Raw genomic sequence first — 27,474 nt, 5'->3', positions numbered from 1 at the left:
CTAGTTCTCAACTCGTCGTGCTTGTCCCGTCACGTGGTCACACTCTTGCGTGTTGACTGCAAGAGTCACCTTAGTCTCCATTGCTTGCGTGCCACCTAGGTCCAACGACCGTCGCCGCCCCGTCAAGCTTCCAATTGGCAACTATTGCATGTGGCTTGCGTGAACCATTGTGGCTCTGATACTAGTTTGTTGATCTAGAGTGATTGCTAGAATGCGAGCTTGGAATGAGCAGAGGTAGAGTAGAGAGCTGAGAGCTGAGAGCATCGAATAAGAGTGTACTAGTGTGTTGCACGGTACACAAAGAATAAAAATGTATTTACTTGTTAGGGTACAAGTAAAGGATGTGTTCACACCCATAAGTTTATACATGCGGGATAAATGGGAGTTTACACCCGAAAGGGCTTTACAGCCAACAGAGCCAAATGAGCTCACTCTTGAGCTTGGGAACTAGTAGCACTCGAGTTGTACTCCTTCCAATTGAATGCAAGCTATAGAAATACCGCAAGGGGCGCCAATTTTGGGGCCAACAGGGTGTCTACTGTCCAAGAATGTTATGGTAAAGTGTGTATTTCATTTTATGTGCATTTATTTATTGCTGTAATTAACTCTTAAATCAGGTTATCACCACCCATTCCAAGAAGGAAGGCTGGTTTCATTTCCAATGTACATTTCAGACATAATTTTTGCCAAAATTCTCAAATTTCAGCAAAACCCCCGAAATTTTTACTGACAAATCTGAACCGATTCATTGAAGCTTGTGTTCAGCACTAGATGTGGGAAAAGCCCAAATTTCGAGGAGCAGATTTGCACAGATTTTGTGTTTTGTGCTTACAAGTGCAAACACTTGGAAGAAAAGGAAATAAGAAAGACTGAAAATCTCTGATTTATTAAAAAGGGGCCGTTGACCTGCCCGTTCGGCCTTTGGCAGTTCGTCTAGCCTAGTGTCCTGTACCAGTCAGGGAACCTTCAGTCATCGTGTGCAAATTGTGGGACTTCTAGTTCGTACCGTGGCCTGCAACCTCGTTGGCGCCTGCCTTGGGTGCTGATTCTGGTCACGAGTAGGTCGCGTATGTTGTTTGACGCGACAACGTGTCGCTTGTCAATAGTCTGCTCGCCTAGTTCTCAAATCGTCGTGCTTGTCTTGTCACGTGGTCACACTCTTGCGTGTTGACTGCAAGAGTCACCTTAGTCTCCATTGCTTGCGTGTCACCTAGGTCCAACGACCGTCGCCGCCCCGTCAAGCTTCCAATTGGCGACTATTGCATGTGGCTTGCGTGAACCATTGTGGCTCTGATACTAGTTTGTTGATCTAGAGTGATTGCTAGAATGCGAGCTTGGAATGAGCAGAGGTAGAGCAGAGAGCTGAGAGCTGAGAGCATCGAATAAGAGTGTACTAGTGTGTTGCACGGTACACAAAGAATAAAAATGTATTTACTTGTTAGGGTACAAGTAAAGGATGTGTTCACACCCATAAGTTTATACATGCGGGATAAATGGGAGTTTACACCCGAAAGGGCTTTACAGCCAACAGAGCCAAATGAGCTCACTCTTGAGCTTGGGAACTAGTAGAAAATTCAATCCGAGAAAGATAACACTCCGAATCAAATTTCTTACAGGAGACATATGTATACAACATATACTCCATTGTTTGATTTGTTCTTTCGGTTTGTCCATCAATTTCAGCTTCCAACATATGTTAGGATGTCTAGTGCTTGGTGCATTGTGACACTCGTATAAGTTTTCTTGCAAATATCTTGATCATTGAGTGCACATCCTTTGCTTGGTTTAAAAAGCAATTTATTATGAATGGAATACTTTTCTACTATCTTTCTTTTCGTAGTCGTCCAAGAATGGTGATTACATAATAATGTGCAATAGGGCTGCTCTGAGCATAAAGTGCCCTTAGTGCATTTGTACTAAGTCACTTCACGACCACTATGACCAATGGTACTAGTGCCCATGCGAATGTCAAGGGATGTAACAATTACCTTTCCCTACGCTAGTTTCTTAGGAGTCCTAGGTCATCCTTAGGAATCTTAGGCTAGTTTCCTTTAGGCTCGGCTACACTCTTTTAAGTCTTTCACTGTATACTTCCTTCTTTTATTCACTTCCACTTCATGTCACTCTCACAACTTCTAAAACATCTCAATATGAAATATCTTATATGTTTGTATTTTAGTTAGAACTAATATCGTAGGTTCTACCTAGGCTAAATATTTGTTTTTTGGTTCTTTTCTTGATGAGTATTGCCTTCATCAGCATGGAGATAGAGAGTATCTTCTCTTGAGATTGGGTCTTGGGCATCCTTTTTCTCGACATTGGTTTTTCTTTCCATTTAGTTGAGGTCATTTAACTATCATTATCTATACTTCTAGTTTATTTTTCATGATAGGTAGATTTCTATTTTGGTGGTTGTACCTTCATACTCTTGGTTTACATTTGAGTATCTCTCAAGGTCGAGTTTTAGGTATGCCTATGATACATGGTTAGACTTGGAGATTGGATCTCTCTCTCTCTCTCGATCAAGTATGGGCCCATCTTGATTGCCTTGGTGGCTGACTTTTCCTCACTCTTCCAGTTGGGGAGGCTTAGGTCTTTCTTCTTCATCCATTGGATTTATTTGCATGGGAGATTGCTCTCTTGGCGCTTCTCAACTAGCATGGAGCCTTATCCTAAGGTTGAGATTTGGCCTTGTCTATGCCACTTGATGAGCATTGGAGCTCTCTCCTGAGATCAAGTATAGGTATATTCCATGTATCCAAAAGGATGATTCTCCTTTGGCCATTCCGGCTAAGGGGTGTCATGTCTACCTTCATCATTAGATTCATCGTGGTTCTTGGCACCACACACAGATCGACATTAGGTTTCTTTTTCTCCTTTGGCATTGACATCCATGGTTGAGAGGGGGTTTCTACCCTTCCTTGGTATTCTATAGGTTTTGGCATTTGGCTTTGACATGGGCCTTCCTTTCTTGTTGTATCTCCCCTTTGCATTGCATGATCATCATCATCCTTGTACAAGGGTGCTTGGGCAAGTGAACAATTTCTCCATAAGGGACACTGTCCAAGTGACACCTGCTACATGCACATTCTCATCATGTAAAATTATTCTATGTCAAGGTTGTCATGTTTGCGTCCAATTAGGGCTGTCCAATACTAGTACGTACTGATCGAACTAATAAATTTTGGACCTATGTTCGATGAAAAAAATTGTACATATAATTTTAATGCCTATACTTAATATTGGGACTCAAAATAATATACTTCAAACATTTAGAGACTTTATACTAGGAGTTTACATCTTAAGAGCTTGAGGATAGAGAGGATGGCCGGTGGAGAGCTTGAAAGTGGAAGTAGGGTGGAGATATGGTGAAGGAAGCTTGAGGAGTGGGGCTAGAGAGCTTGAGGAGAGAGAGTTTGAGAATAGAGAGCTTGAAATTTGAATTTGAAATTGGAGAAGGAAAGAGGGGGAGAGAATATTTTGCTAGAAGGGGAGGTGTGTGAGAGAGAGAGAGAGAGAGAGAGAGAGAGAGAGAGAGAGAGAGAGATTGGGGGTATGTGCAAGTGTGTTGTGGAGAGGAAGCCTAAATAACACCTATAATTTACCCCAAAAGTGACCCTAAATGGTTATAAACAAGCACTTTGAAACAATTAGATAGTTTCCATCGGATGCTATTAGATGTATCATATTGGACAGGACAGATCACACGAGTTGACTTGTTCGCCGGACATAGACAACTAGGCTCTATATATCTCATTGCATAGAGCACGCCTGGGCATGAGCTGTCTCTACTTGTGGTTCTTTGCCAGGATATTACCCATAGTTGAGGGAAACTTTGAAACAGGAACATAGATTTTCAAAGGGACCGAAACGGAAACGTTGGAACGAGAATGGGGATGGGAACGGGAACGGGAATTTTCAAAGGGACTGAAAAAGGAACGGGAATGCCACATCATCAAGGGAAGACGAACATTACATGATATCCTAGTTAATAAGGTTTAAAGACTTTTACTTTGAAAACATAAATTTATCGATATGCAAAAACTCACAGTTGGAGGGAGATCAAAGTCTCTGTTGGTCATAATTGATTGTCATGAGTGTTGGTCTTGATTGACAAAGTGTAGTTGGAACCAAACTGTGGCCACAATCCTTGTTTTAGTTGTTCACTTTTAATGTTCACATGTGAAAGAATCAAATTTCACTTTTATGAAAGGTCATGATTGAAAGGAAGGGTCTCTTTTTGCTTGTGAAAGTTGTGATTGAAATGGTTGATTCAAATTCACTTGATCTATACTCAAAATGGCACATTTGTGGCTTAAAATAAATTATGTTTTCTTAAAAGGGCACAAACTTTCAATTTTTGACCATAAATATTGCATCCTATTCCATGGATACTTTTTATGTCCCGAAACGTTTTTTGAAACGTTTCAAGTTTCGCCCAAAATGCTACGTGGTGCCATTTCGGGATTACGAAATGTTTCGGTCCAAGAAACACGATTCAAAAATTTTTAATACCATTTTGATGTTTTGCCCCTTCCTAAGTGCCGTTTTGGGCCATTTCACATAAGCATGATATCACCCCTTTCCCTCATCAATGACATTTACGAGTGGTTGGGATAGCTTGTTTAATTTGTGATGTGTTGGATTTAACCATCCCTCTCATTTTTCCCACGGGGCATAATTACTTGACAAGACGTAAACCAAATGTTCTCTCTCCTTCCCCCCCACAAAAGGAAAGGGTTTATTGTGGTTCCATCTACCTTTGCAAATATTGATAGGCCATTGGGCAGCCGACAAGTATCTTTGTCCGATGCCTTGGCCTCTTTGGGGTGATCACTTGGGCTTCCTTGGTAAGATAACCATCGCCTTTGTAGTCTTGGTTGGCCATTGGGCAGCCGATGTGCACCCTTTGTTCGATGCCCTGGCTGCTTTGGGGTGGGACACCTTGGGATAAAAATGGGCTTGAGCTTTTGTTCCAGTCTCTTGTTGGTTCCAGTTTTGGGCTTGAGAGGGATGTTGAGCTAAAAACTCATGACAAACTAATTAGCTCTTTAAAACAAGCGCAAAATGTGTAAATTACCAAAAGTTTCATTAAATGGTGTGTGGCCCGAGATAAGCAAAATCTTAATTTGGAGGATCCTTCTACATCTATAGATAGACAAGCTGCCCACCATTCAATCCATCCTTGTGTTGCAAGTTTAGGCCATTAACCCTCTTTCACTAGCTGTCTAGCCCTCAATGACTACTACTATGTGGTCTACAACTGTCGCCCAACATCCCATTGTTGCCGGTGATCAGCTGCCATCATCTTCAGGCAGTTACATTGCTGGGTTTACTAGTTTGAGCCCCTGAGACTGCTCCGATATGGTTTCCAGCCCACTGCCCTTCCATTTCCAGCATTGGCCTGATTTGTGTTTGCATCTATAGTAGGTCGTTTTTGTGTTTTCAGCACTTTTCTTCATCAGCCTCCGCTCCAACTCGTGGCTACTCCTCGTAGGATCCGTCTCTGGTGGTGGACGATGCACAGTGGTACCTTCCTCAGCCCACTCCCATGAGAGTCACCAGCTGTTGGACAGCTCTGCCCTTGAGCATTTTGTCATTCATTTACAACATTGATTTAGTCACTTCAGAGTTTTCTCTCTTCCCTGTTTGTGTTTGTGTTTTTGCGTTTTGTGTTTTGTGTTTAGGATTTACATTTATTGTGTTACTATCTAAATTATTGTGTTTCAGCTATGTTTGTACATTTTGTGTTTTCTTTGTGTAGACACTAGGATATCTTCACAAGTGGTAGAGGAGGGCTTTAATTATCTTTAGAATGCTTCTACTATTAGGTTCTCTAGCACCCTTTGTGTGTTGCATAGATGTTGGACTGTGCTCACTCAACAAAACATGCCTTGACCTCAATTTTAAATGCGATCTTAATGCGTTTAGTGCCCCTGAAACATTTCAGCTGCGCTTGAAACATGCCTGGTTTATTGCATCTGTTTACTTGAGTATGTACTATTCATTTTGGTTGACACAATATATGAAACAAGCAATTTGGTCCCTGAATCATTTTGCCGATGTCTCAGGGCCAAATGTTTTGGGGCTGAAAAGTTTTGCTGTCAAGCTAGAACTAAACATTCACACAAGCACACACTTGGTCTTCTTATCTGTGTGCAAAGCATCCTGGTGGGTCATAACAATCGTGCTCTTTCTTCAACCCTAACTTCTACAGTGTTCTGATAATGTGTCTTTGTGGAAGTGTTCCTTCATATACAGTTCAATCAATTACATTGTGAATGTGACCAAGGATTTTGAAATTTGGTTCTCAATTCAGAATCACTAGTCATGCTAGTTTAGGAAATGTCTTCTCTATAAATAAGTTTTTGGTGCATATTCAAAAGCTGAAACTGCTGACCTGGCTGCAGATTTAAGTTATTGGAATTTAGGTGACAAAAACTCATGTGTACAACCACTATAGTGATTTTTGCATAATTTTTGTAAGGCCCAGAAACATCTGTGTTGTAGACTACCGTTTACTGGAACTTGGGATGACTTGTGCCTTTTCTACTTTTCGTTTGCTTTACTGACGTCTTCCATTCGTGCATTTGTATGCAGTATGGACAGTTTATGAGCAGGTTGCTGTTGCTAGTATGGACTGTCACTGTCTTGATGTAGCAAAGGTATTTTTTCAGGTGGAAAATCATGTTTGTTTTTCTTCTGTGTGGACTCTGGAGCAGATCATGCCATTCATTTTGATCTAAAATTTTCAAGGCTGCTTTTAGGTCAAGATTTCAATTAATATATGATGGTAATCTACTTTATTTTGGGGAAATATTGTCAGATGTGCATTGAGACACTGCTATCAAAATTTCCTGACAGTATTCGAGTAGGTGAGTTGGCTGCAAGTTGAATTTGGTTTAAGATATTGATTCATGGTTGATCACAAGGGGAAAAAGGGAAAAAAAAGCAATCACGTTGGATAAAAGCTCATTTAATTATGAGCTGAAAAGTTTACATGAGCTATTCTGAGTGATGATTATTTTTCAGGAAGATTAGAGGGAATGTGGTTTGAAGCAAAAGGACAGTGGCAACAAGCTGATAAAATCTACAATGGGCTTTTAGAAATGCAGCCACTAGATCCTGTAAGTTATTCAAACATGTGGTTAAAAATATACTGAGTCCCTGTCTGGAAAAGACACCACATGATTACACGTCTTGTGCTGTATTTTGTTTCAGCTTTTACATAAGAGAAAAATTGCTATTGCTAAAGGTCAGGGCAATTTTGTTGGTGCTGTTGAAGGTCTCAAACAGTACCTAGATATGTAAGTGATGATTGCCTGAATATACATTTTTTCCTGCAGTAAGTGTGTTTAGGTATTCCAACGACTTTTTTGCTGAAACATGCTTACAGATTTATGGCAGATCACGATGCTTGGAGGGAACTTGCAGAGATTTATGTGCGCTTGCAAAAGTAAATTTTTAAAGTCTTATCTGTGGGTAACTTAAGTGGAGAATTACTTTTTACTCCATGTGTTAAGTCATCAGGATTTCATTACAGCATCATTTTCTTCTGCTTGCTTTACTTACATAATTGTCATCCACTATGGATCCTATTTCTTCTGCTTCATACTGAAGTGTCTACATTTGCAGCATGGAGGTAGCTAAGAAACATACTCAACTCATTGTGATAATGACATGATCAGAATCTAGTCCAAAAAAGACATTATGGTTTGAAGTGAGGCACTTTGTGTTAAGGAGCATGGTTTTGATTTGTCAGACTTGAGGGGTTGTTAGTCTACACTGCCAAGAGCTTTCACCTGATTTAAAGTTCAGAGAGGTTCTGATTTGAAAATTCTTTTGGAGCATCTTCTTTTTATTGTAAGATAGTTGGAGGACTTAATTTCATAGTAGTATAAGTTGTATTAGTCAGTCAACCTAGCTTGACTTGTTACATAAATTGAAAGATTTCTTCTGATGTCAATGTCCAAGTAATTACTCAGGCATAAGGGTTTTCAGTAGGAAGGTTAGGGCTTATTTCTTGCTCTCTACTACTGAGTGCACTGCTGGTCCGGGGCAGGAATCAGCTACTTCAACTGATCGGGTTTTAATATCTGAAATGACTGGATGTTGAGCACTGTGATAAACTGTGTGAGCTTTACTTCTGGGCTGATAACTGCATAAGCTTTCTTCATTGCAGTTTGTACAGACTTAATTTTAGGCAAAAAAGTAAGAACTAGAGTCTTGAAGAACACAAACAAGGCTCTTGCATGTGCTTGTTGAGCATTCTAGCGGATGTGGTCTGCCAGGTGACAGCTTAACAGGGATGTGTTAGTTTCTCAAAAGGGCTGTTTTGATTATCATCTATGGGAATACAAGCCTATGACTGCAGATCCAGTCAAAGGCTCATCTTGGAGGTATTATTGTGTGAAGAATCTGTCAGGATTTTTAGTGGCTTTGAGGTTTTTCCAAGCAGATGGATTAGGAAAAAAAACTTTTTGAAAAGCTTCTCCAATTTTCGGGTTCAAAGGGCCTATGTGCTGGTGCCCCTTAAACGTTTCCTATTCATGTTTGTACAGTCCAGGTTGAAAGGGAAAATTTCTCTGGTTGTGGGCATATAGCACACTTTCTAATGAGATCACATGCTATCTCATCCACTTTTCAAAGCCTTCACACCTAAACTTGGTGAGGAAAGTCTAGTTTCGCCTTTCATACCATTGAAATGATGTGCCTTTGAAAGTGGTAGGGAATATTGTCAGCCAATGCTTTGGGGTCCTTGCATTGTTGGCCACACATGTTACCATAAACTTTGCTACATGAAGATCAGGTCTTCATTGTACTCTCCCTAGTAAAATCAGCAATGGGACTACATTGATAGGACAACCATCTAGATTTCCAAGACGTGACTGCCAAACAGACCAAGTAAAAGACTTGGGACTGGTGGACTTTTGTCTTGTCATTTTACTTTTCATTTTGAGGTTGATTGGATAGTGAGCCACTCTCATCTTGCGCTTCTCTACTATCTTGGACTGCTCGTGTTGCTTCTACTCTATCCAGAATTCACAACCTGGTATCAGAGTGTGATAGTGTTGGGCTTGTGGTGTGTGCAGAACTTGACCTTGGGACTGCTTGTATTGCTTCTACACTATCCAGAATTCACACCTGCTATCAGAGTGCGATAGTGTTGGGCTTGTGGTGTGCATGGAAGGAGAGCTTCAGATCAAGGTATGATTGAAGGGAATTGGACACCTGTAGGGTGAGGGGTGAGAAGAGGCTGCAGATCTGGAGCAAGAGTGGGCTGCAATCATTGTTCTTATTGATGTACTGCTTGATTCATTTCTAAGTTTACGTCCACATGTGTTTGTGGGTAGCCATAGCCCAACCTCAGAGAAGGCCTTGAGCAGGCATCAAGGGCTGGAGTGTGGAAAACAGATGTTTCTTCAGCCATTGAAGGGCTGAGATCTACTATATTTGAGACAAAGTGCTCTGGCCAATTTGGAGCATACAGAGAGCCACAACTTGATGCTTTCTAAGCGCTGTGAGAGATTTCAGAGGAATATTGGTTCTTGGATGTGTTTGAAGCTTAAGGGAGTGCCATAGAAGTGTATTCTGAGTATTTGAAGGTCTCTCTTGAGTTTGCACTGAAGAAAGCAGGATAAAACCAAGTCCCTCAAAATTTTTTGCTTCAAGACAGTATGCCATCCCTGCACCATTTCTATCATAACTTTTGATAGAAACATTGAAAAGAAAAACCGATTGCACTGTTGGAAAACTAATTTCAACATCATCAACTTTGAATAACAAGTCATGGTCTGAATTGGTACCCAAAAAAAGAAAAATACAGATCACAGAGCGCTATTTTGGTTTGGAGCCACAGTTTTGGATACAAATTGACCTCTTCTGGATATTGGTGATGCACTGATGGTCTAAAGAGATGGTTCTTGATACATAAAGTGATATTGAGCAGCTTAATTAAGCTGGCTATGCATATGCATCGATTTGAGGCTTTGGTGGATTACCCGAGGCATGGATGAGCAATTTTTCGTCATACTTGAGTAGGCAGTTTTGTATAGTGTTTTGATGGCGTGTTATTGATTTCTTTGGTGATTTTTATGCACGTTATTTGACTGTGTTTTGATGCGATTTTAACATGGCAAGAGAAGGTTCTAATTATTCAATGCAATCCTGTGGAATGAATAAAAATTGGATGGCACAAACTACTCATTGTGGTTGTTTGTGGTTGAAGAACAGAAAAGATGAGATAGACATGATGGACAAGCTGTGGCAGGGTTTACCTTGTGTTGCAAAAAAAGGTAACCATGTACATACGGTCATGTAAGACCTCCAGGGATGCTTGGACTTTTTGCCACACATGTTTCAGGTAAAGAATTAAGCCAATATGGTATTTTTGAGAAACAAGCTGTTTGAAGCAACACTTAGACAAGAGTTATACTATCACTGATTATGTGACTAGGACATACGAGCTGATGGACTAGTCGGCATCTCTTGGAGAGAAGGAAGACACAAGCTGTTTGAAGAAACAATTAGACACGAGTTATACTATCACTGATTATGTGACTAGGATACACAAGCTGGTGGACTAGTTGGCATCTCTTGGAGAGGAGATAGACACAAGGACTTTGATCTCAAATATGCCTAACAACATTAAAATATCTCATGCTACTTTTGTAGTTGTGCTCAGTTTGGTTACTACTTCAAGGGGTGATAATGCCAGCGATATGACAATGGTGCATCTGTTGATCATGTGGTTGGCCAACTCTTAGAAATGTGGCAGCATGAAAAGCTTTGATGTTTCCCATGGTGGGGGTGAACAAGCTTATGCTAGTAGATATAAGCACAAATGCAAGAAGCCTATGCTTCAGTGCAATGCAAAGTAGATGGATACACACAGTGTAAGAAATATGATTTCAGAGTTACACATTAGAAGAGCAGGAATTGCAACCACTTGGGTAGACTTGGACATTGGGCCAGTGAGTGCCACAAGAAACTCGTAGATGAACGGAAGTGCTTCTATTTCAAGAAACATGGGCACACGGGAAGGGATGGGAAGAATAAAGTTGAAGGAAAATTGCATGGAAATGCAGCTGAGAAGAGGAGGGAGGAGAAGATCATTGTGTCTATGTAGGATGAGGAGATGTGCTCCATCTTTGCTGTTGAAGCTATGGATGTTGTTGTATGGTAAGACTCGAAATATGATAATAGCCTCTTACATGCCATTCCGTAAGGAAAGGAACATCTGGTGTTACATCTTCTTAATGGTAGATAGGCCATATTGCAGCATCTCCATGCACCCAATGTAAATAAGTTGGTGTTAGTTTATGGCACACTTGCTGGTGTACTTTGAGGACCTGGATTGTCATATGTTCGATAGGCAAAAGAGAATCCTTGTAATGGCTTGCAGTATCAATGGAAAGTATTGGTTGGACTAGATGCCATTGGAGATGCTGTGGCAGTCATGGATGATGACAATATGCCTTTTTGGCATGGATGTTTTTGCATTTTGAGGGGCTGCTTTGCATGCAAGGCATGAGATTATCAGAGGGTTGCTTACTTTTTCCATTATGTTACCTTAATCTATGTGACATTTCCTCCCCCTTAAGAAATGTCTTGACTATTCGGCCTCAAAAGCCATTTTGGGAATGCCTAACTCTAATTTGGGAAACTATGTTTGAATAGTGCTTGCACTCCCATATTGAACTTTCTTCAAAACAATCCTTCCACATTACCAGACACTCTTGGCAAATAGTATTCCTTGTTCACCTGCCATGAATATAAAATATTTACAGGCTTACGTGGAAGTGATTGATCTTCAAAAAGTTCCACAATCTTCTGTTTTGAAATGAGATTATGCATGTCTCAATTTCCTTTTAAGCGTGTCTTCATGGTTTCAAACTTTTGAGGCACTTTTAAATAAACTCATTCTTTCTTCAAAAATGAAACATCTTCTATATGGATCAGCACAGGTAGTGACTATATACGGTGCTCTAGGCTGAAACCTGCACCTAAGCGTAAATGAATGATATCCAGCGTAAGAGTGCTTAACATTCTTATATGCACCTCAAGCTAAGTTTGGTATCCATTCTCCTAAACATGAACTCTCCAAAAGTGACCATCAACTTTTCTATCTTGATCAGAAACAATATTTGCAAGTATATCATATATCAGTATAAGTTCTCTACAAACAATGTAGCTAGTTCTAGAATTTCAACATCAAATGAGGTTGGACTAAGCCTTGGTTAACCTATACATATTTACACACACAGAGTCATGTCCCCTTTGTAATCTGGGTAATCCAGCAATGGAATCCGTGGTGATACCCTCCAACTCTTTCGACGAAATGTTTGAAGAGTGGAAAAGTCCTCCTGTGGTAGCCTTTGGGCTTAATTGATCAAGCATTACTATGCTTGACTACAAAAGTCTAGGACATCCTTATATATCCCAGACAAATAAAACTGCCTTTTAACAGGATTATGTGTTGTTGATTCTTGTATGTTGTTAATTGATCGGTGTTCCTATCATGACACTTGTAGAGTATTTGAGGACACATTTCTTTGTGTTTAGGGATACATACTGTACTCTTGTAGAGTAAATAACCATCATCCGTGGTAAAGCTCTTTTGCTTGAATCCATTATGAACATCCATTAATATATCCTTCTTCAGTGGAAGCTTGTAAATGTTCTTTTGATGGCTTCACATATATTGAAATATGTAGGATCATCCTCACACTTACATTCAATGATTCAAGTAGATCACTATTAAATTCTATAAAAATTCAATTGCTGATTAGGATTGTGTTTATTGAAGTACTTGAAAACAAGCCACTCTTTTTGTGGTTGGTAGCACACATGAGCTTGTCTGTTCTTTTGCACTGGTTTGGCTATGAAATTTTCCAAATTGAAATTGCTTGTGCTTGATGTGGAGAGCTAAAAGAGACTTAAGAGGCACTGCTTGTGAGACTACCCTAGGGCTCAAGAAGTATGAAGGAAAGCACGAGGATAGTGTTTCATGGTACAATAAAGACTATGATAGTAATGTGACAGAGGCCCTACTTGCTGCTATGAGGATGTTCAAGGGAGTCAATCCTATCTCATTTTGGTTAGCTCTTGAGTAGGATAGCCACGGAAGATAGAGCAGCAAAGGCTCGCTCCAACATATGGATAGAGATTGTCCTCACTCTCTATAGGAGATGGGAGAGGACAAGGTGACTTAGAGACTATGAGGATGAGAGATGCTTTTCTTAGGATTTGGGATTCTAGCACTTTTTCTCATTTTGAGTTGCATATGGTGTGGCATTATAGACCTTGCGATTGGTTATTCACTCAGGCCTTGTATAGAGCTAATCTTGTTTTCTACTCTGGGTAATTAATTACAAGTAATTTATGAATAGAATTCTCTTCTTTGAAAAAAAAGCACTTGAAAACTATCTTTAGTGCTAGACAATGCTTCTTTTCAATCTTGGAGATCAAAGATTATCATCAAAGAAGGTGCCAACATATCCTCAATGATCTCTAAAGATGCACTTACATCCGATGAAAGTGACTGCTACATTGGTCTATCCAAAAGGAACCATTAAAGTTTCATAAAGACGAAAGAGTTGTGGAAAGCTGTTTGATGCACATCTTGTGGTATCACCTTGATCTAGGGGCCACTCTTTAGATCACTATAGCTAATGGGCCCAAAGTATCATCAATTTTGGAAATGCAAGCATTAATATTTTCAAACAATAATTATGTTGGGGACTTGATAATTGATACATGCGTTGAACATACCATCCTTACTTTCAATTCTTTGCAAGAAGAGGTTGCTGTAAAATACTAGTGTCAAGCAAGGGATCCCTGTAAATAATTAAGTGCAAGTGGCTTTTTTAATGTAGCAGACCTGCTTGTAGTGCTGCTGCTTAGAATGTTTAAAATCATACTTGAAGAACATACATGCTAAAGAATCTAGATATTGCATGGAAAAAACACACATCAAAGAGAGTTACAAAATTTTAACCTTTTTGATGCTGAAATCGGGGCTACAAAGAAAGAGCATGTAGCATGCTTGGGATTATGTGGGAGAGAAAATCAAACGTGTGTCTAGAATTTGCTTTTGATTTCGTATTCCAAAAGAGCATGCATTCAAGATTCAATATCCTAACAACGCATTTAGAGTCTAAGAAATAGATCTAACGCTGAGGACAAATCAAATGAATGTTAGCAGGAATGATATCTATCTCATGGCCTCTGCGTCTTTCTAGGAGTTAATAATGGAAAAGCAATATTGTATATTTCAAAGAGTTTACGCTGTCCGTCATTTTAAGCAGTCATGTTATCTTTTGAATTCTTCATCACATTGTGTACAGCATTGATTTTAACTGATGCTTGGGGTTTTTGTCAAAGGTGTTGGTTTGTCATTCATTAAGAGTCAGGACACTGCTTGGCAATGTGGCATGCTGCCCACATTTGAAACAGTTTCATTTATCACTGATTTTGTTCCTCTGGGAAATCACTTTATTTGGAGGTACAGAGGAATTAGGGAGGATTCATAGGTGCACAGTTTCTCATCTTGTTTTACTTTCTTGACTACTGTTTTGTTTAGGGTTGGATACTCCTCTCAATCAACTGGCCTGTTGCCATCACGTTTCTGAGATTAGCTACCATTACAACCTGTTTCCCATGTCTGAGCATGGTCTATAAGTTTCTTGAGGTTAGGACAGTACTAGCGATGATATGCTGTTGCAATATCTGAAATGTCCTCAGATTTTAGCTATTGATCTTCTTGAAGTGTTGAACATTCAAAAATAGGTCCCAGAATGTTGTTGTACAGTCCTTGCTCGTGTTTTCATTGCCGAAGGTGAATGTGTTCCTTCTTCATATTTCTTTTGAAATGGACAAGTTCAGGCCCACATTGGAGCAGCATGATCATATTCTGATCCCGTCTACCCAAATATGGGCTTAGTTGGTTAATTTAATGCGAAATGTTTATATATTCATGCAATATGCAAGGATGAGATATCTTAACATTACTTGCAACACATTTCTCATGACTTTCTGGGGAATCTCATTTTTATTGTAAACTAAGCAAAACAGAAGTCTGCTTGTAGCTGAAACTGCAGACAGCTCTTTTACTTTCTTGACTGTGGAGCTACTTTTCACATACATATGATTCTGCTTACTGAAATTTGATGTCCGTGGAGATGATTTTCAGTCACATTTGAAAAAAATTTGAACCCACTGCAATTTTCAAGCAGCTGTTCTAAACTCTTACTAGTGTTTTCTGCGAATATGCAGGTACCCTCAGGCTGCCTTCTGCTATGAGGAACTTATTATGATGCAGACATCGAATCCATTATGGCATCTCCAGTATGCTGAGGCAAGTAAATGCTTCTCGTTGCTCTGTGGATAAGATTTTCCATTTTCTGAAAATCCTTTCTACCTGTGATTTGGTTGAAGTAATGTCCTATAATTTTCTACTATAGGTGCAATATACGATTGGGGGTGTTGAGAACCTAAGAACAGCAAGGAAATACTATGCTTCAGCAATCAAGCTTAGTGGTGGAAAAAATTTGCGTGCTCTTTATGGGGTCTGCCTGGTATGCCTCTTTTTCCTTTAATATATATTTATGGAAATCTCAATGGTATGAGATGCTTGCTAATGAAAATTCTGGACTGGATAGTGTGCTGCTGCTGCAAGTCAAGGAAAGCAACGCAGTAAAGAAGACAAGGAAAGCTCAGATCTGCCAGCATTAGCTTCAGCAGTCATAATAAAGGAATATAAAGCGAAATGTCCAAAGAAAGTTGCTTTGGTGACATCAGTACTGGAGAAGAGGAAACTTTGAAGAACTGTTGATTGTGCAGTGACTATGTTACAGCTCTTGCTTTTCAGGCCATTGCTGTTTCTACATATTTACTGTTAATCTCTGAGAAGTTTCTATACAGGATAACCAATGTTCTGGCCATGACTGTGTGTCTGGTCTTGAAATTTGTCCATTATTCACTGATCAACCCATTATTTTGACATGCAAACATCTGAGATTACATATGTTGAGGCTGTACTGGCGGCACAACCTGTCAATCAACTTTGCACATTGGCTTATGCTTTTTTATATTAGCTGCCATAGAAGCGACCGTTCAGATTGTAAACCTTATTAAAGGCTGTCAAAAGCACTCACATACAGAGTTAAATGTGTTATATGTGGAAGGTTTTACTCATTAGCATGCTTTAGAGTTGCGGTAGATTTATTTGTATGTTGAGGATTTTACCTATTCATTAACACAAGTCAAGGCAAAGCCTCAGGACATGTATGCATAAAATTTGGGGTCATTAGCTCCAAATTGGAGATTGATCAGTGAATAATGCAGTGGAAAATATCTTAAGGTTAAGTTGTATTTTGCTTCATTTGTGTGTTTTTAAAATGTGAGGAGATCCATTTGCAATCACTGAGCTTAGAATGGGCTGTACGTAATCTAAGAAACATGGTAATGTGAAGAGATTGGTTGCAATTACTGAGTTTAAGAGTTGAACATGACCCAAGAAACTTAGCAGTGCACTTATTTTTCTCTCTTATCAAAGGTTTTGCACAGATGCATTATGGCCACAAATTGTACAAAACGGTCAAATTTGTGGGAGTTTGAGAAAATGTGGAGTGTAAATGCTGTGGAATCTAATTTCATTTCATGAAAAACATAAATAATCATAGATTACAATCCCGCGGCTATTTTGAAGCTTGATGAAAACTTCAAAGTGGGTCATGATGATATCCAAGATAAGTTGGTTAAGAACTTCTAATTGAAATTTAATTTCGATATTCAGAAATGATAAAACTGGTGGACATTATACTCAATTAGAGGCGTTAAAGAAGTTTGTCCAATATTGCAAAAGCTTTACTATATTCTAAACTGTTATAGAAGTACAAAGACAGTGCCACAAGAAGTGGCTCTTTATTTGGAAGTACTTTACCTACTTTTTCCCCATCTTACGCTTGCTCTTCATTATCTTGGACAGTATAATGTATCAACCTTATTTTTTAAAAAAGGAGTTTGTGCATCAATACCTTGTGTATTGGCATGTATGCAATGAGTTTGGATAAAGTTAACATCTTAGTGTTGTAAAGAAATATAAGAAGATAGTAATATTCCTTGGTACTCGCATTCAATATACATGCAATGAGTTCGTATGAAGTTAAATCATCTGAGTGTTGTAAAGAAGTATAAGAAGATTGCAACATTCCTTGGTACCCACAAGGGTTGTAACCTGTGGTACTTTCATATTGCAGTTTCTAAGAGTGAATGCCATCAATAAATTATCAAGCAAATGTGCCAAACATGCTTTGATAGTGAATCTATAAATGTGAAGTGTAGGTATGAAGATAAAAAGGAATGCAGAAAATGCTAGCATATCATATTGTGGATGTGTTTGATTTTCCCAAATAATATGTCAAGTTCACGAAGACTTTGTACTAACGGACGATATTCTTTTTCTACATGCAATGTAAAGGAGGCATGCCATACAGCCATAGCATCTATGGCCATAGTGTAGGCCTTGAATATTTGAAGATCCATATGTGATTGAAGAATATACCTTTTGCATGCACTATATTTAAACCGATACAAATTAGCATCTAGATATTTATGTTTTCTACAATACATGGTTTTAGATGGCATTGCTTTCATAGGAACAGAGTGGCAACTTTAGAAAAACCTTGTCATCCAAGATATAAATGAAGTATAATAGAATCCCTTAAAACTCTTTGAATGAAGACTTCAGAAAAACCTTGTCATCCAAGATACAAATGAAGTATAATAGAACCCCTTACACTCTTTGAATGAACTAGTTATATTTGTTAAGTTTTGACAAATTCCTATTGCTTGCGACTTGGTAGATGGCATACATGTATGACTTGCCTATATAGCCATGGAGATTAGTCTCATCATATATTTGAAAACTCTAACTCTTTAGAAATGAGACAAGAAAGACTGATATTTTGATAGGAGATTTTCAATTTACAAGAACCAAAACAAAAATCTTTAGCTTAAAAATGCCATGGCTTTTGGCTTAAAGATCACTAAAATGGACGACCCTTTATTAGTTGTACCTTCACCTGTTTGCAATCAACCTTGGACATTGGTTCATGAAAACCAATTTCAAGAACCAACACAAAGAGCCTCATTTTGGTAGTTCTAGATGGCTTTGAAAAAAGATTACTTATTTGGACTCTCTTTATTAGTTGAACCTAATTTGCAATTTGCTTGACAACCTTCACTTGTTTGCAATCAACCTTGGACATTGGCTCATGAAACCTATTTCAACAACCAACACAAGCCTCATTTTGGTAGTTCTAGATGGCTTTGAAAAAAGATTACTTAATTGGACTCTCTTTATTAGTTGAACCTAAGTTGCAATTTGCTTGACACAACCTTCGTTCTTTGGCACTACATCATTGTTTTTTGATGAGCAATGTGTGTGACATGTGGACCAGAATTTCAAGTGTGAAGTTCCAAATATGTCAACATGTAAGCCTTTTTCTTGTCATGCAATCAAAACCATAAATTTGGTATAGCCATGCTTTTTTAAATTAAGGAGATTACACAATACTTGTGTAGCATCTAAAGATGCATTGATGATGTATGATTGAAGGGACACTTTTTGGAGGGAAGGACATACAACTTGCAAACGCACAATCAAAACATGGAAGTTAAACTTCAAATTTGGATTTGAATCAACCTTCATCAATATATGTCGCATGCAACGCAAGGAAGAAGTTTTCAAGGATAGTGAATGTTAATATTTCCAACTAAAGTATTTGGAAAGCTACTTTGAACTTAATCCAAATTTGATAATAGCTTAACCTTAGGTCAATTTTTGAAAACAGTCTGTCTCCTTGAAGTCTATTAAGCAACTCATCAATCTATGGGATGGGGTATTTATTTTTAATGGTTTGTATCCCCAAGAGAAACATCAAGAAAATGAGAAATCTACTACAAGAAAACCTATATTGTCACACTACAAGATGTAGGAATAGTTAATCCTAAGCAAAATGTGAAATTTAACTTGTTAGATTAACAAAACTTGGATTTTCTCTTGTTAAGCAAGATTCATTTAATTGTATCAGACACAAAAGAAACTTCTTTGGGATAGGTTGAAAATTTTATAGACATAAAACACATCTTCCACCATTGCCAATGAAGATATGCTTTTGCACAATAGTACTTGCAAGTATGCCTCGATGTACTAATGCAGAAGGATGGATGTGGAAGCATGTTTCTTGAATCTTGCCACAAGGTGTAATCATCTACCACCACAATCACAAGGTTGCAAATTGTTTACATATGAAACACATCTTCCAGTATTGCCAAGGTAAATATGCTTGTGCCTAATAATACCTAGGCATGTATGCCTTGATCTATTGATGCTGAAAGGTACTCCATGAACTATTGCAAAAGGTTGGAGGGGGAAGCATGTTTCTTAAGACCTTGTCACAAGGTATAATTATCTACCACAACAATCACAATCAGTAAAAATCCAAAATGGACAAATCACAGTTGTAAGATAAATAGTTGATCCGTATCTTATCCTCATAAAAGAGGAGCTATTGTCCTTAGGGTCCCCTCATGACCAAAAATGGCATTGCACCTTGGGGTGGCCACCTCAAGTATGGGCACCATATACTTGGTCTTTTTGGGGTGCAAAAACCAAACAAGAGCCTATGCTGTTGAACCATCTAGTGAATCTCAATACTCATGTAAAACTCAGGTTAGAGAGGATTGAAATTGATCACATAATTTTAAGCTGAAGTTTTGTAGATGCAAAAGGATTTTATATTAGTTGAATGTCAAGACTTGCATCGAGACTTGTAGTTAAGCAAACACCCAAACCCTTGACTATAAACACATGGTGCCATTACAATGTCCATCTTGGTGACCACCCAAGTAGAGCAATATTCAATTTTGTACATTGTACAAGTGCATCACAACTCGTAGTCAAGCGACACCCAAACCCTTTGACTACCAACTCAACATCAACAGATTACAATGTCCATCTTGGTGATCAGAGAAGCAAAGCCATATTCAATTTTTTACAAGGTGAAAACTCAGGTTCGAGAGGATTGAAATTGATCACATAATTTTAAGTTGGAGTTTTGTAGATGCAAAAGGATTTTATATTAGTTGAATGTCAAGACTTGCATCGAGACTTGTAGTTGAGCAACAACCAAACCTTTGACTATAAACACATGGTCCCATTACAATGTCCATCTTGGTGACCACCCAAATAGAGCAATATTCAATTTTGTACATTGTACAAGTGCATCACAACTTGTAGTCAAGTGGCACCCAGACCCTTTGACTACCAACTCAACAGATTACAATGTCCATCTTGGTGATCAAACATGCAGAGCCATATTCAATTTTGTACAAGGTGCCTTCACCACTGCCCGTGAGAATGGAACATTTGTCCTTGGGTTCAACACACCATCTCATTACCACTTGAGCTAGCAGGTCTTAGCAAGTGGAGTGGACCTTTTTATATTGGTCTTTTAAAATCACATGCCATAAACAATTATGTAAATCAAAAGAGCAGCACAGTTATTGAACAGCTTACTGTGCCACTAAAATGGATGACCTCCTAGGACCTTTTCAGCCCTACAGTTGATAGCTGACCACCGAGGACCCTTTCAGCCCTACAGTTGGTACCGACCATATAACACCTGCACTCAGGTGAAGTTGGCACTCAGGTGGAGGCCTTCAACATCACAACTCCAACCTCATATTCAGATGTGTAAAGGATAACCATCAAGTCCCTCTACCACTTCATCTCCATGCATATAACTTAGGGTAGTGCAGGAGCAATTTTACTATGACATAGAGAAATGGAAATTCAAGTCCTTGCGGACCTACTGACTTTGGAAAATATGGAATTCTGATTGCCTTCCAAGTTTGTCTTGGTATCATTTTGCTGACTACTGCATTTCTTGGAATAACAGGTTCTCATGCTTTTGAAGGCCATTTTATAGACTAGTAATAGTGTCATGAAAAGTGCACTGCAGACACTTTGTTCCTCTATGCACTGGCTGCCTCAAACTCACAACAATGTTGGACAATCAACTAAACATCACAACACACACACACACACACACACACCCCACATGCACCCACGTGTGCACACACAGGAAGGCTTGTTAAAGATAAGGTGCATAGAAATATGCTCAGAATAGTCTTTCATAACACACCCACCTGTCCCTAAACTAGTAACTAGAAAAAGCTGCTTGCAAAATGTCAAATACCTGCAACTAACATGTAAACTTGAACAGCCAGGCCAGCAACAAGATTATCAGCATTTGTAGACACCTGAGAGAAAGAACTTCACTATAGGATCCATTAATGAATGCTGCAGAATTGATCATTTATGAATCAGAAACCTAAATTTTTTGCAAGAAGGGCTTAATATGGTCTGCAGATGTCCAGGAAAATACTAGTTGCAGGTCCAGCAAAGCTTGATTGCCTTAGACAACCCTCTTATATACAATCCGAATTTGATGTGAGTTATATAATTTAATCCTATGTTGACATTAACATTCCTCTTGTATACAACCAAAGTCTATAGAATGCTAATATGTTAACTCCCTTTTGTAATCCAGGGTATGTAACAAGAAGATATAATACAACTCAACAGTAGTATCAACTAGCTCTACAAACTAAATTACCGGATCTTGTATAATGAGGAACCTATACATTAAAGTTGCCGGTGGTGACTTGGGCTTCCAAACTCTATAAATCGAAAGGCCTTCACCTGAAATCCTTGTCACTGGTACACAGTTGGCTGGGAGATGGAATGTTGGGTCACTGGGTAAACCACAGAAACCCCACCTAAGGGAGGCCCTGATCCCCCTGATCCTGGAACAGGACCTCTGGTCATATATGGACCAGGAATACCAAGCGGTGGAAGAGGGAGAGGAGTGCCAATAGTTGGCCTTCCTTGGCCTACAACAGGCTGCCCAACTGCTGAACCATATACAGCGCCTGCTGCTGTTACAGGTGTCGTAGGGTGGGTAAGAGGTGATGCCCCTGCCTCTTGACCTGTGATTGGTCCTAGAGCTGGATGTTTTGAATCTCCATTATTGTCAACACTGGTAATGTCATGGATGCTTGACCTCTTCCTGTCCTTGTTGAATGAATTCAAGCGAATAAAATACTTCTGTGCATGGCTAGCAACTTGTGTTGGTGTCCTTGTAATAACATAGTTCCTTGAAATACTGCGCCAATCCCCTTTGCCGAACTTGTCCAAACCCAATAAGAATAGCCTGCCAGCAGAAAACTGAACTGATTTAGTTGATGCACAATAAATTTGTTCTTAGGCGCAGCAGTTTACAAAAAACCATTGTTAAGACATTACCTTACACCACTTTTCAGCTTGTGAACGAATTTTTCTTATCATGACATGTATATAGCAGGCTTCAGAAAGAATACACTTGATTGACAGATCTAGGATGACTTATTACAAGGTATTCTCGTGTAAAGGTCTGACATATGTATTCTCTAAGCCTCCCTCCTAATCATGCATGAGGCATGAACCTAGATTTTGGCTACATTGCTCCATCTCAGTTTGGCAACTGCTTATCAAGCATTATTCTTTATTCCTGTTTTGCAGGTCAAATATATACGTCACTGTTTAATTTGACATCATCTAAGCTCTTCTTTTTCTGAATAGCTATAATGCACAAAAAACATGTGAAAAGCTCAAAACTGAAAGATGGGAGTCGAGGGCCACAGAGCAGAGAGCAGGGCCCAGAATCATCATTTAAAGGCATTGGAAAATTAAGACAATGCATCTTTAAGTGGGATCAATCATCATCCATTGCCACTACTGAAGAGTCTCTCCAGCCATCTCCTCCACCAGCCAATTCTTGACATATCTGCCCACATCACCGTTTACAAAATAATTCTACATGATTTTTTTCTTTATCGAGTGAGGCTGTCCCACACTTTATTTTCAACCAGTGAAGCAGATTCAGTCATTCTAGCCTAATGGTCCATAACGAATCTCATGAGCAGCTGTTCACAGACTTCTGTCGCTAACTTGGAAGCTTATTTTGGGGATCTGGGATCTTGATGTTCCTTTGGAGAAGGATATTGTTTGCTGGTTGGAGCAGGACATTGTTTCCTGTTTGGAGGACTATCTTCATTAGATCCCCCCTATTTGTTCTCCTTGGTTCACATTGTTCAGAATTTTGATAAAGCGCTGCCAGGCATCTCAAGCGGGAGACTTGACAGGACAGGCCCTTTCCGCCTTTGTGTTTTTGTCTCATAATGTTGAAATTTTTTCTTTCAATGTGATTGTTTTTTAAGTGTACTGAAAACAGTCGAATACCTATCATGCAAACCTTGGCAAGTCCAAGCATTTGTTTCATTTACACGATGCTAGTATGCTGAGGGGACCAGTGTCAAGGTAGGTGGATTCTGTGATTCTTTGGATGATCATGTAGACATAGCAGGACGTCTACTGTAATTACACTTACACCACGAGTCTTTGTATAGGTGTGACCAAAAAGGGACAAGAGAAGGAGGGATAATACTAGTGGCATCACATTAAGGCCATGTGGCCTAGTAGTACCACTGTTTTAGTGGTATAGTGTCAAAATTATTTGATATACATCCACTCTTGCTGGCGACGGAGAGGGGAGAGGAGTCATCTTAACGTGTTGGCCTTGCTTGCTTGATTTCCTCTAAAGTAGTCTGTTGCAGCCCTCTGTGGTAAACCATGAGCTATTTTTGTTGGTCCTACTAATCTCTCTCTGGGACATGGCATCTCTGCTAGGAGATGATCTATGGTTTGTAAACTTGATATCCTCCAAAACAAGTGATGGTACCTCCCTCATATCTCTAATACTGCATTCTCTACAAACTCTGTCCTCCCATGATATAACCTCTAATTGACCAGCCTCACTTCTCAACTGATGGACGATACTCAGTGTTCACATCTGCCCAATAGCAATCCTCATAACGTGGGACGTGCTTTTGTGTTACCTGGTGTTGAACGTGTTCCTGTGGGGTGGGGTATAGAGAGCATTGCCCGTTGTAGAACTAGGGTAGGTGGAAAGCCCCTCTTTGTTGTTCCAGTTTTAAGTGTCTCTAGGAGGGGAGGTCCTTCTGATCATATAGCTGATGGTCTGAACTCTAAGAGGTAAGAGGAGTCCATTCCAACTGTATTGACAGAAAAATGCCTGTTCATACTGATTGGAGGTAACAGGGGTGTACTCAAACTGTACTGGAAAGAGAGAAGTCCATTCATTCTCAACCAGTAACTATGAAAGAACAAGTGACCTGTATGTACCACAATCTTAAGTCTACTTTGCTGGCTAGCAGGCTAATTGGCTCAAAAGCTAGTGCAAAAGTCTGTCTATGTCTAGGATATTCAATCCATACTTCTAAGCGTGTAGCACCAAACTCAGTTGCAAAGATGTGGGGATGGATAGAAGCCTTGCTGTGTTATCCTGGAAAGCATCAATATCTGATTCTTCTCTAAGGCATGTCCATCCTCTTTACTAAGATTCAGATCCCTGACAAGATATAGCATACGATTTTTCTGGTGAGGCAAAAGAATCAATGGGCAAAATCCTCTTTGTGGCTCCTGAAAATTGACAGATGCCAGTACAGTCTCGTATAGACAACACACACAAGAAACAGATTAAGCATGTCTCATGTGAACGCACAATGCAATCAGCATCTTAATTGTCTCAAGGATCCATCCCAATACTATATTCTCTTCCATGACCTTGATCTAGATTCTGAGTCCATACTTCCCAAATTCAAACACTGAATGCAAAACCTGTCCTGAGTTTAACCACTGAATATAGATTCCTAGGCCCTACCGCCTTACTTGCAGCTAAGATCTTAAGTCAGCAGCCTTGACTTGATTAACCTGTAGGCTAAAGCAATCCCTCTTGGAAATGTGGAAACCATCCATTCACTCAAGGATGTGAAGCTATCCAATCTAAAAAGAACATGAATCCATCCCATCCACTCAGGTTACAGAAACCATCACATCCATGCAGGATTGTGGAAACCAATCAACACAGCCCATCCAACGAGCTATCAAGACTTGGCACGATCCATGATCCAAAACACAATCCATGGATTGATATTTCAGCGTTCTGAATATGGCTGGTGACAAGTGGGTACAACATTGTTGTACCACAGCTATTGGGCATTTAATGAATACTGACAACACAGTTGGGTCATGTTGTGCCAACTGACTAAGTCTTCTATGAGCAGCAATGGCTCAAAATCACTCTACTAGCCAGGTCTGCAATATATTGCTAATATACTGTCTATAGCAATGTTATACACACATGTCAATGCAATTGCATGCATGTTGTTTTATATCTGAGTGTAAAAAGACTTGTGCATGTCGTGAGGGTTTAAATTAAGTATTACCTATGTTCTTCCTCTGTCCAAGGAATCCCTTTTCGCCGCTCCTGATCAGATGGTTTAGATCCTCCTACCTTTCCATGTCCACTAGATACAGCAGAGCCACCAACAGCTTGCTTTGATCCTCCAGGCTTTGGATAAGGACCCTCACTTAAGCCTACACTTGGTTCCACTTCGTATGATCCAGTGAAGAAAGTAGGATATTGAGGGAGCGCAACCTTGCCAGCCTCTATACTGTTCACGTCCTCAACTAACAGCTCATAATGTCTCTTAACTGCAATTGCATCTTTCCCAGGAACCTTGCCTGCAACTCTTTCCCAGCAGTCTGGTGAATCTTGGCTGTACAAGGCCAACGCATTTTCAAAAGCCTTCTCCTGCTGGCGTGTCCACCTGTTAGTGGTGTCCAAAAGCGTATGAGCTCCAGAGCTTGCTGCAGAACAGGCTCCTGGTGTACTTGGAGAGCAAAAACTCATCTCCCTTTCACGTTCACTACAAAAAAGCACGTTACTCGGCGACACGCAAAAGTTTTGAGTGTCACAGCTTCAGTAAAGCATCATACTGACTTCAAGATTTCCAAAAATCGAAGACACTCTGCATGCAGCATCGTTTACCTAAAGATAAAACGAAAAGCGCATGTAAGATGGGAGAATTAAGTACTGACTTATTGGAACCCTTCAGTAACACAGACACAGCCAACAACAACAAATAGCACAGACACAGCCAACAACAACAAATAGCACAGACACAGCCAACAACAGCAATCAGTGTAACCCTTCAATAGCACAAGCACAGCCAACAACAACAAATCGCACAGACATGGCCAACAACAACAAATTGCACAAACACAGCCAACAACAACAATCAGTATAACCCTTCAACAGCACATGCAACATTGGAAAATTTAAATACTGACTTGGTGTAAACTTTCAATAGCACAGATACAGCCAACAAGTAGACTCAGTGTATTTCGAAAACCTAATGGAAATCCGTGGCGTTCAATATACATACTGATAGAGAAAATATAATTAGGATTCGTAAATAACAAGAATGCACACAAAACATACATGTTAAATAAGCCACTATTATGGGGCGAATAGAAAAATAATAATGAGAATCCACAAGATAAATAAACAACATCTTACTTTCATAGCAATCAAATAGCAGATTGTTGGATAGTATTTTCATAACAATCGGTTACATAATTGCTGGCAGTTCAACAAACTAGCCTATCGACATGTGAGTGGCTAACAAATTCATTTCATGCCCAAACAAACAATGGTTCAAAGCGAGAACCGACAGCACCAAAAAGATCACAAAGGAGAGGAAACTGGTGCACAGTAGTGGAAATTTTTTGTTGCTGATAGGTTATGAAGCTCTCATCTAGATTGACGAATTCAATACAGTATAAAGAGCAAGATTTTGATGGTGGATCACTTGACTCTGCGCATCGATCAACACAAGATTAACCTTGAACAGAAGTAAGAAACAGGCTTACCCTGATGGACACGAGAACCTTAAACTCTTAACAGAACTACGGGACAGAAGAGGCACATGCTTACCCGGGATGCAGTCAGGATTTTAAGTGTTGGCTCGGATGCCTGGTGTGTCTGTGTGAGCAGAGTAGATTAGGAATAGGAAGGTCTCCTTCCTTGGACGAGACAGTATCCCAGAAGAATCGATACTAAATGATGACCAACATATCCCAGTCTTCTGTCCTTCTCTTAAAAAAAGAAAAAAACAAAGAAAAAGGCAAAGAAAAAAGGGGAAAAGCCACAGCAGCAGCCTCATCCAAATTACCCAAAAACCTCAGCCTGAGAGACTACTCAGCATCTATCCGTACTCGGTTGACCATCTCTTTATTGACATCATTGACACCTTTCCAAACAGTACATGCAAAATGCAAATGCAAATGCAAATGCAAATGTAAATGAATCCCCATTCCCCGCCACTTTCCGCTAGTAGAGAGGCGGTCACGCACGCCCGGAGGTTCGCTTCCGATGAGACGGACACACACGTCTACTTGATACTTTGTTTTCCATGATCATATCTCTAAGGTTGGTTACA

General features: G+C 39.6%; 2 protein-coding genes across 3 annotated transcripts in view; one reads left to right on the top strand and one right to left on the bottom strand.

Annotated features, from left to right (window-relative positions):
• The window catches only part of LOC148009493 (uncharacterized), a 47,831-nt gene extending 31,465 nt beyond the window's left edge, over nucleotides 1–16,366 (top strand). The window contains exons 2-9 of the mRNA XM_087672420.1: nucleotides 6,601–6,665; nucleotides 6,827–6,875; nucleotides 7,033–7,127; nucleotides 7,222–7,307; nucleotides 7,397–7,456; nucleotides 15,277–15,358; nucleotides 15,465–15,578; nucleotides 15,663–16,366. Coding sequence (XP_087528546.1) covers nucleotides 6,601–6,665; nucleotides 6,827–6,875; nucleotides 7,033–7,127; nucleotides 7,222–7,307; nucleotides 7,397–7,456; nucleotides 15,277–15,358; nucleotides 15,465–15,578; nucleotides 15,663–15,824 — 713 coding nt within the window. The 3' untranslated portion in view covers nucleotides 15,825–16,366. The remainder of the gene's footprint in view (nucleotides 1–6,600; nucleotides 6,666–6,826; nucleotides 6,876–7,032; nucleotides 7,128–7,221; nucleotides 7,308–7,396; nucleotides 7,457–15,276; nucleotides 15,359–15,464; nucleotides 15,579–15,662) is intronic.
• Nucleotides 16,367–21,596: 5,230 nt separating this feature from the next.
• Nucleotides 21,597–27,197, bottom strand: LOC148009492 (transcription factor SRM1-like). 2 transcript variants are annotated; one of them, XM_087672421.1, is made up of 4 exons: nucleotides 26,970–27,197; nucleotides 25,974–26,021; nucleotides 25,417–25,899; nucleotides 21,597–22,283 (listed from the first exon to the last, which is right to left on the bottom strand). In XM_087672421.1, exons 2-4 carry the CDS (start codon nucleotides 26,012–26,014, stop codon nucleotides 21,785–21,787), a joined length of 1,023 nt encoding a protein of 340 aa, XP_087528547.1. In that variant the 5' UTR covers nucleotides 26,015–26,021; nucleotides 26,970–27,197; the 3' UTR covers nucleotides 21,597–21,784. The 2 variants fall into 2 exon arrangements, with proteins under 2 accessions (XP_087528547.1, XP_087528548.1); XM_087672422.1 differs by lacking the exon at nucleotides 25,974–26,021.
• Between the last annotated feature and the right edge of the window lie 277 nt (nucleotides 27,198–27,474).

This window comes from Lygodium microphyllum, chromosome 30, assembly GCF_053477565.2.
Source record: "Lygodium microphyllum isolate KBCC chromosome 30, Lygodium_microphyllum_v1.1.10, whole genome shotgun sequence".
Lineage (NCBI taxonomy): Eukaryota > Viridiplantae > Streptophyta > Polypodiopsida > Schizaeales > Lygodiaceae > Lygodium > Lygodium microphyllum.
The sequence above is the reverse complement of the archived record's forward strand: the minus strand, read 5'-3'. Positions and strand labels throughout refer to the sequence as shown.

What these genes read in the sequence shown, in the direction of transcription:
- LOC148009492 (XM_087672421.1), bottom strand. Translation starts at nt 26,014, where the DNA reads ATGCTGCATGCAGAGTGTCTTCGATTTTTGGAAATCTTGAA. An exon ending in CGATTTTTGGAAATCTTGAA is followed by an intron (nt 25,900 to 25,973) that starts GTCAGTATGATG and finishes GCTTTTTTGTAG; the next exon opens with TGAACGTGAAAGGGAGATGA. An exon ending in TGGACAGAGGAAGAACATAG is followed by an intron (nt 22,284 to 25,416) that starts GTAATACTTAAT and finishes TTCTGCTGGCAG; the next exon opens with GCTATTCTTATTGGGTTTGG.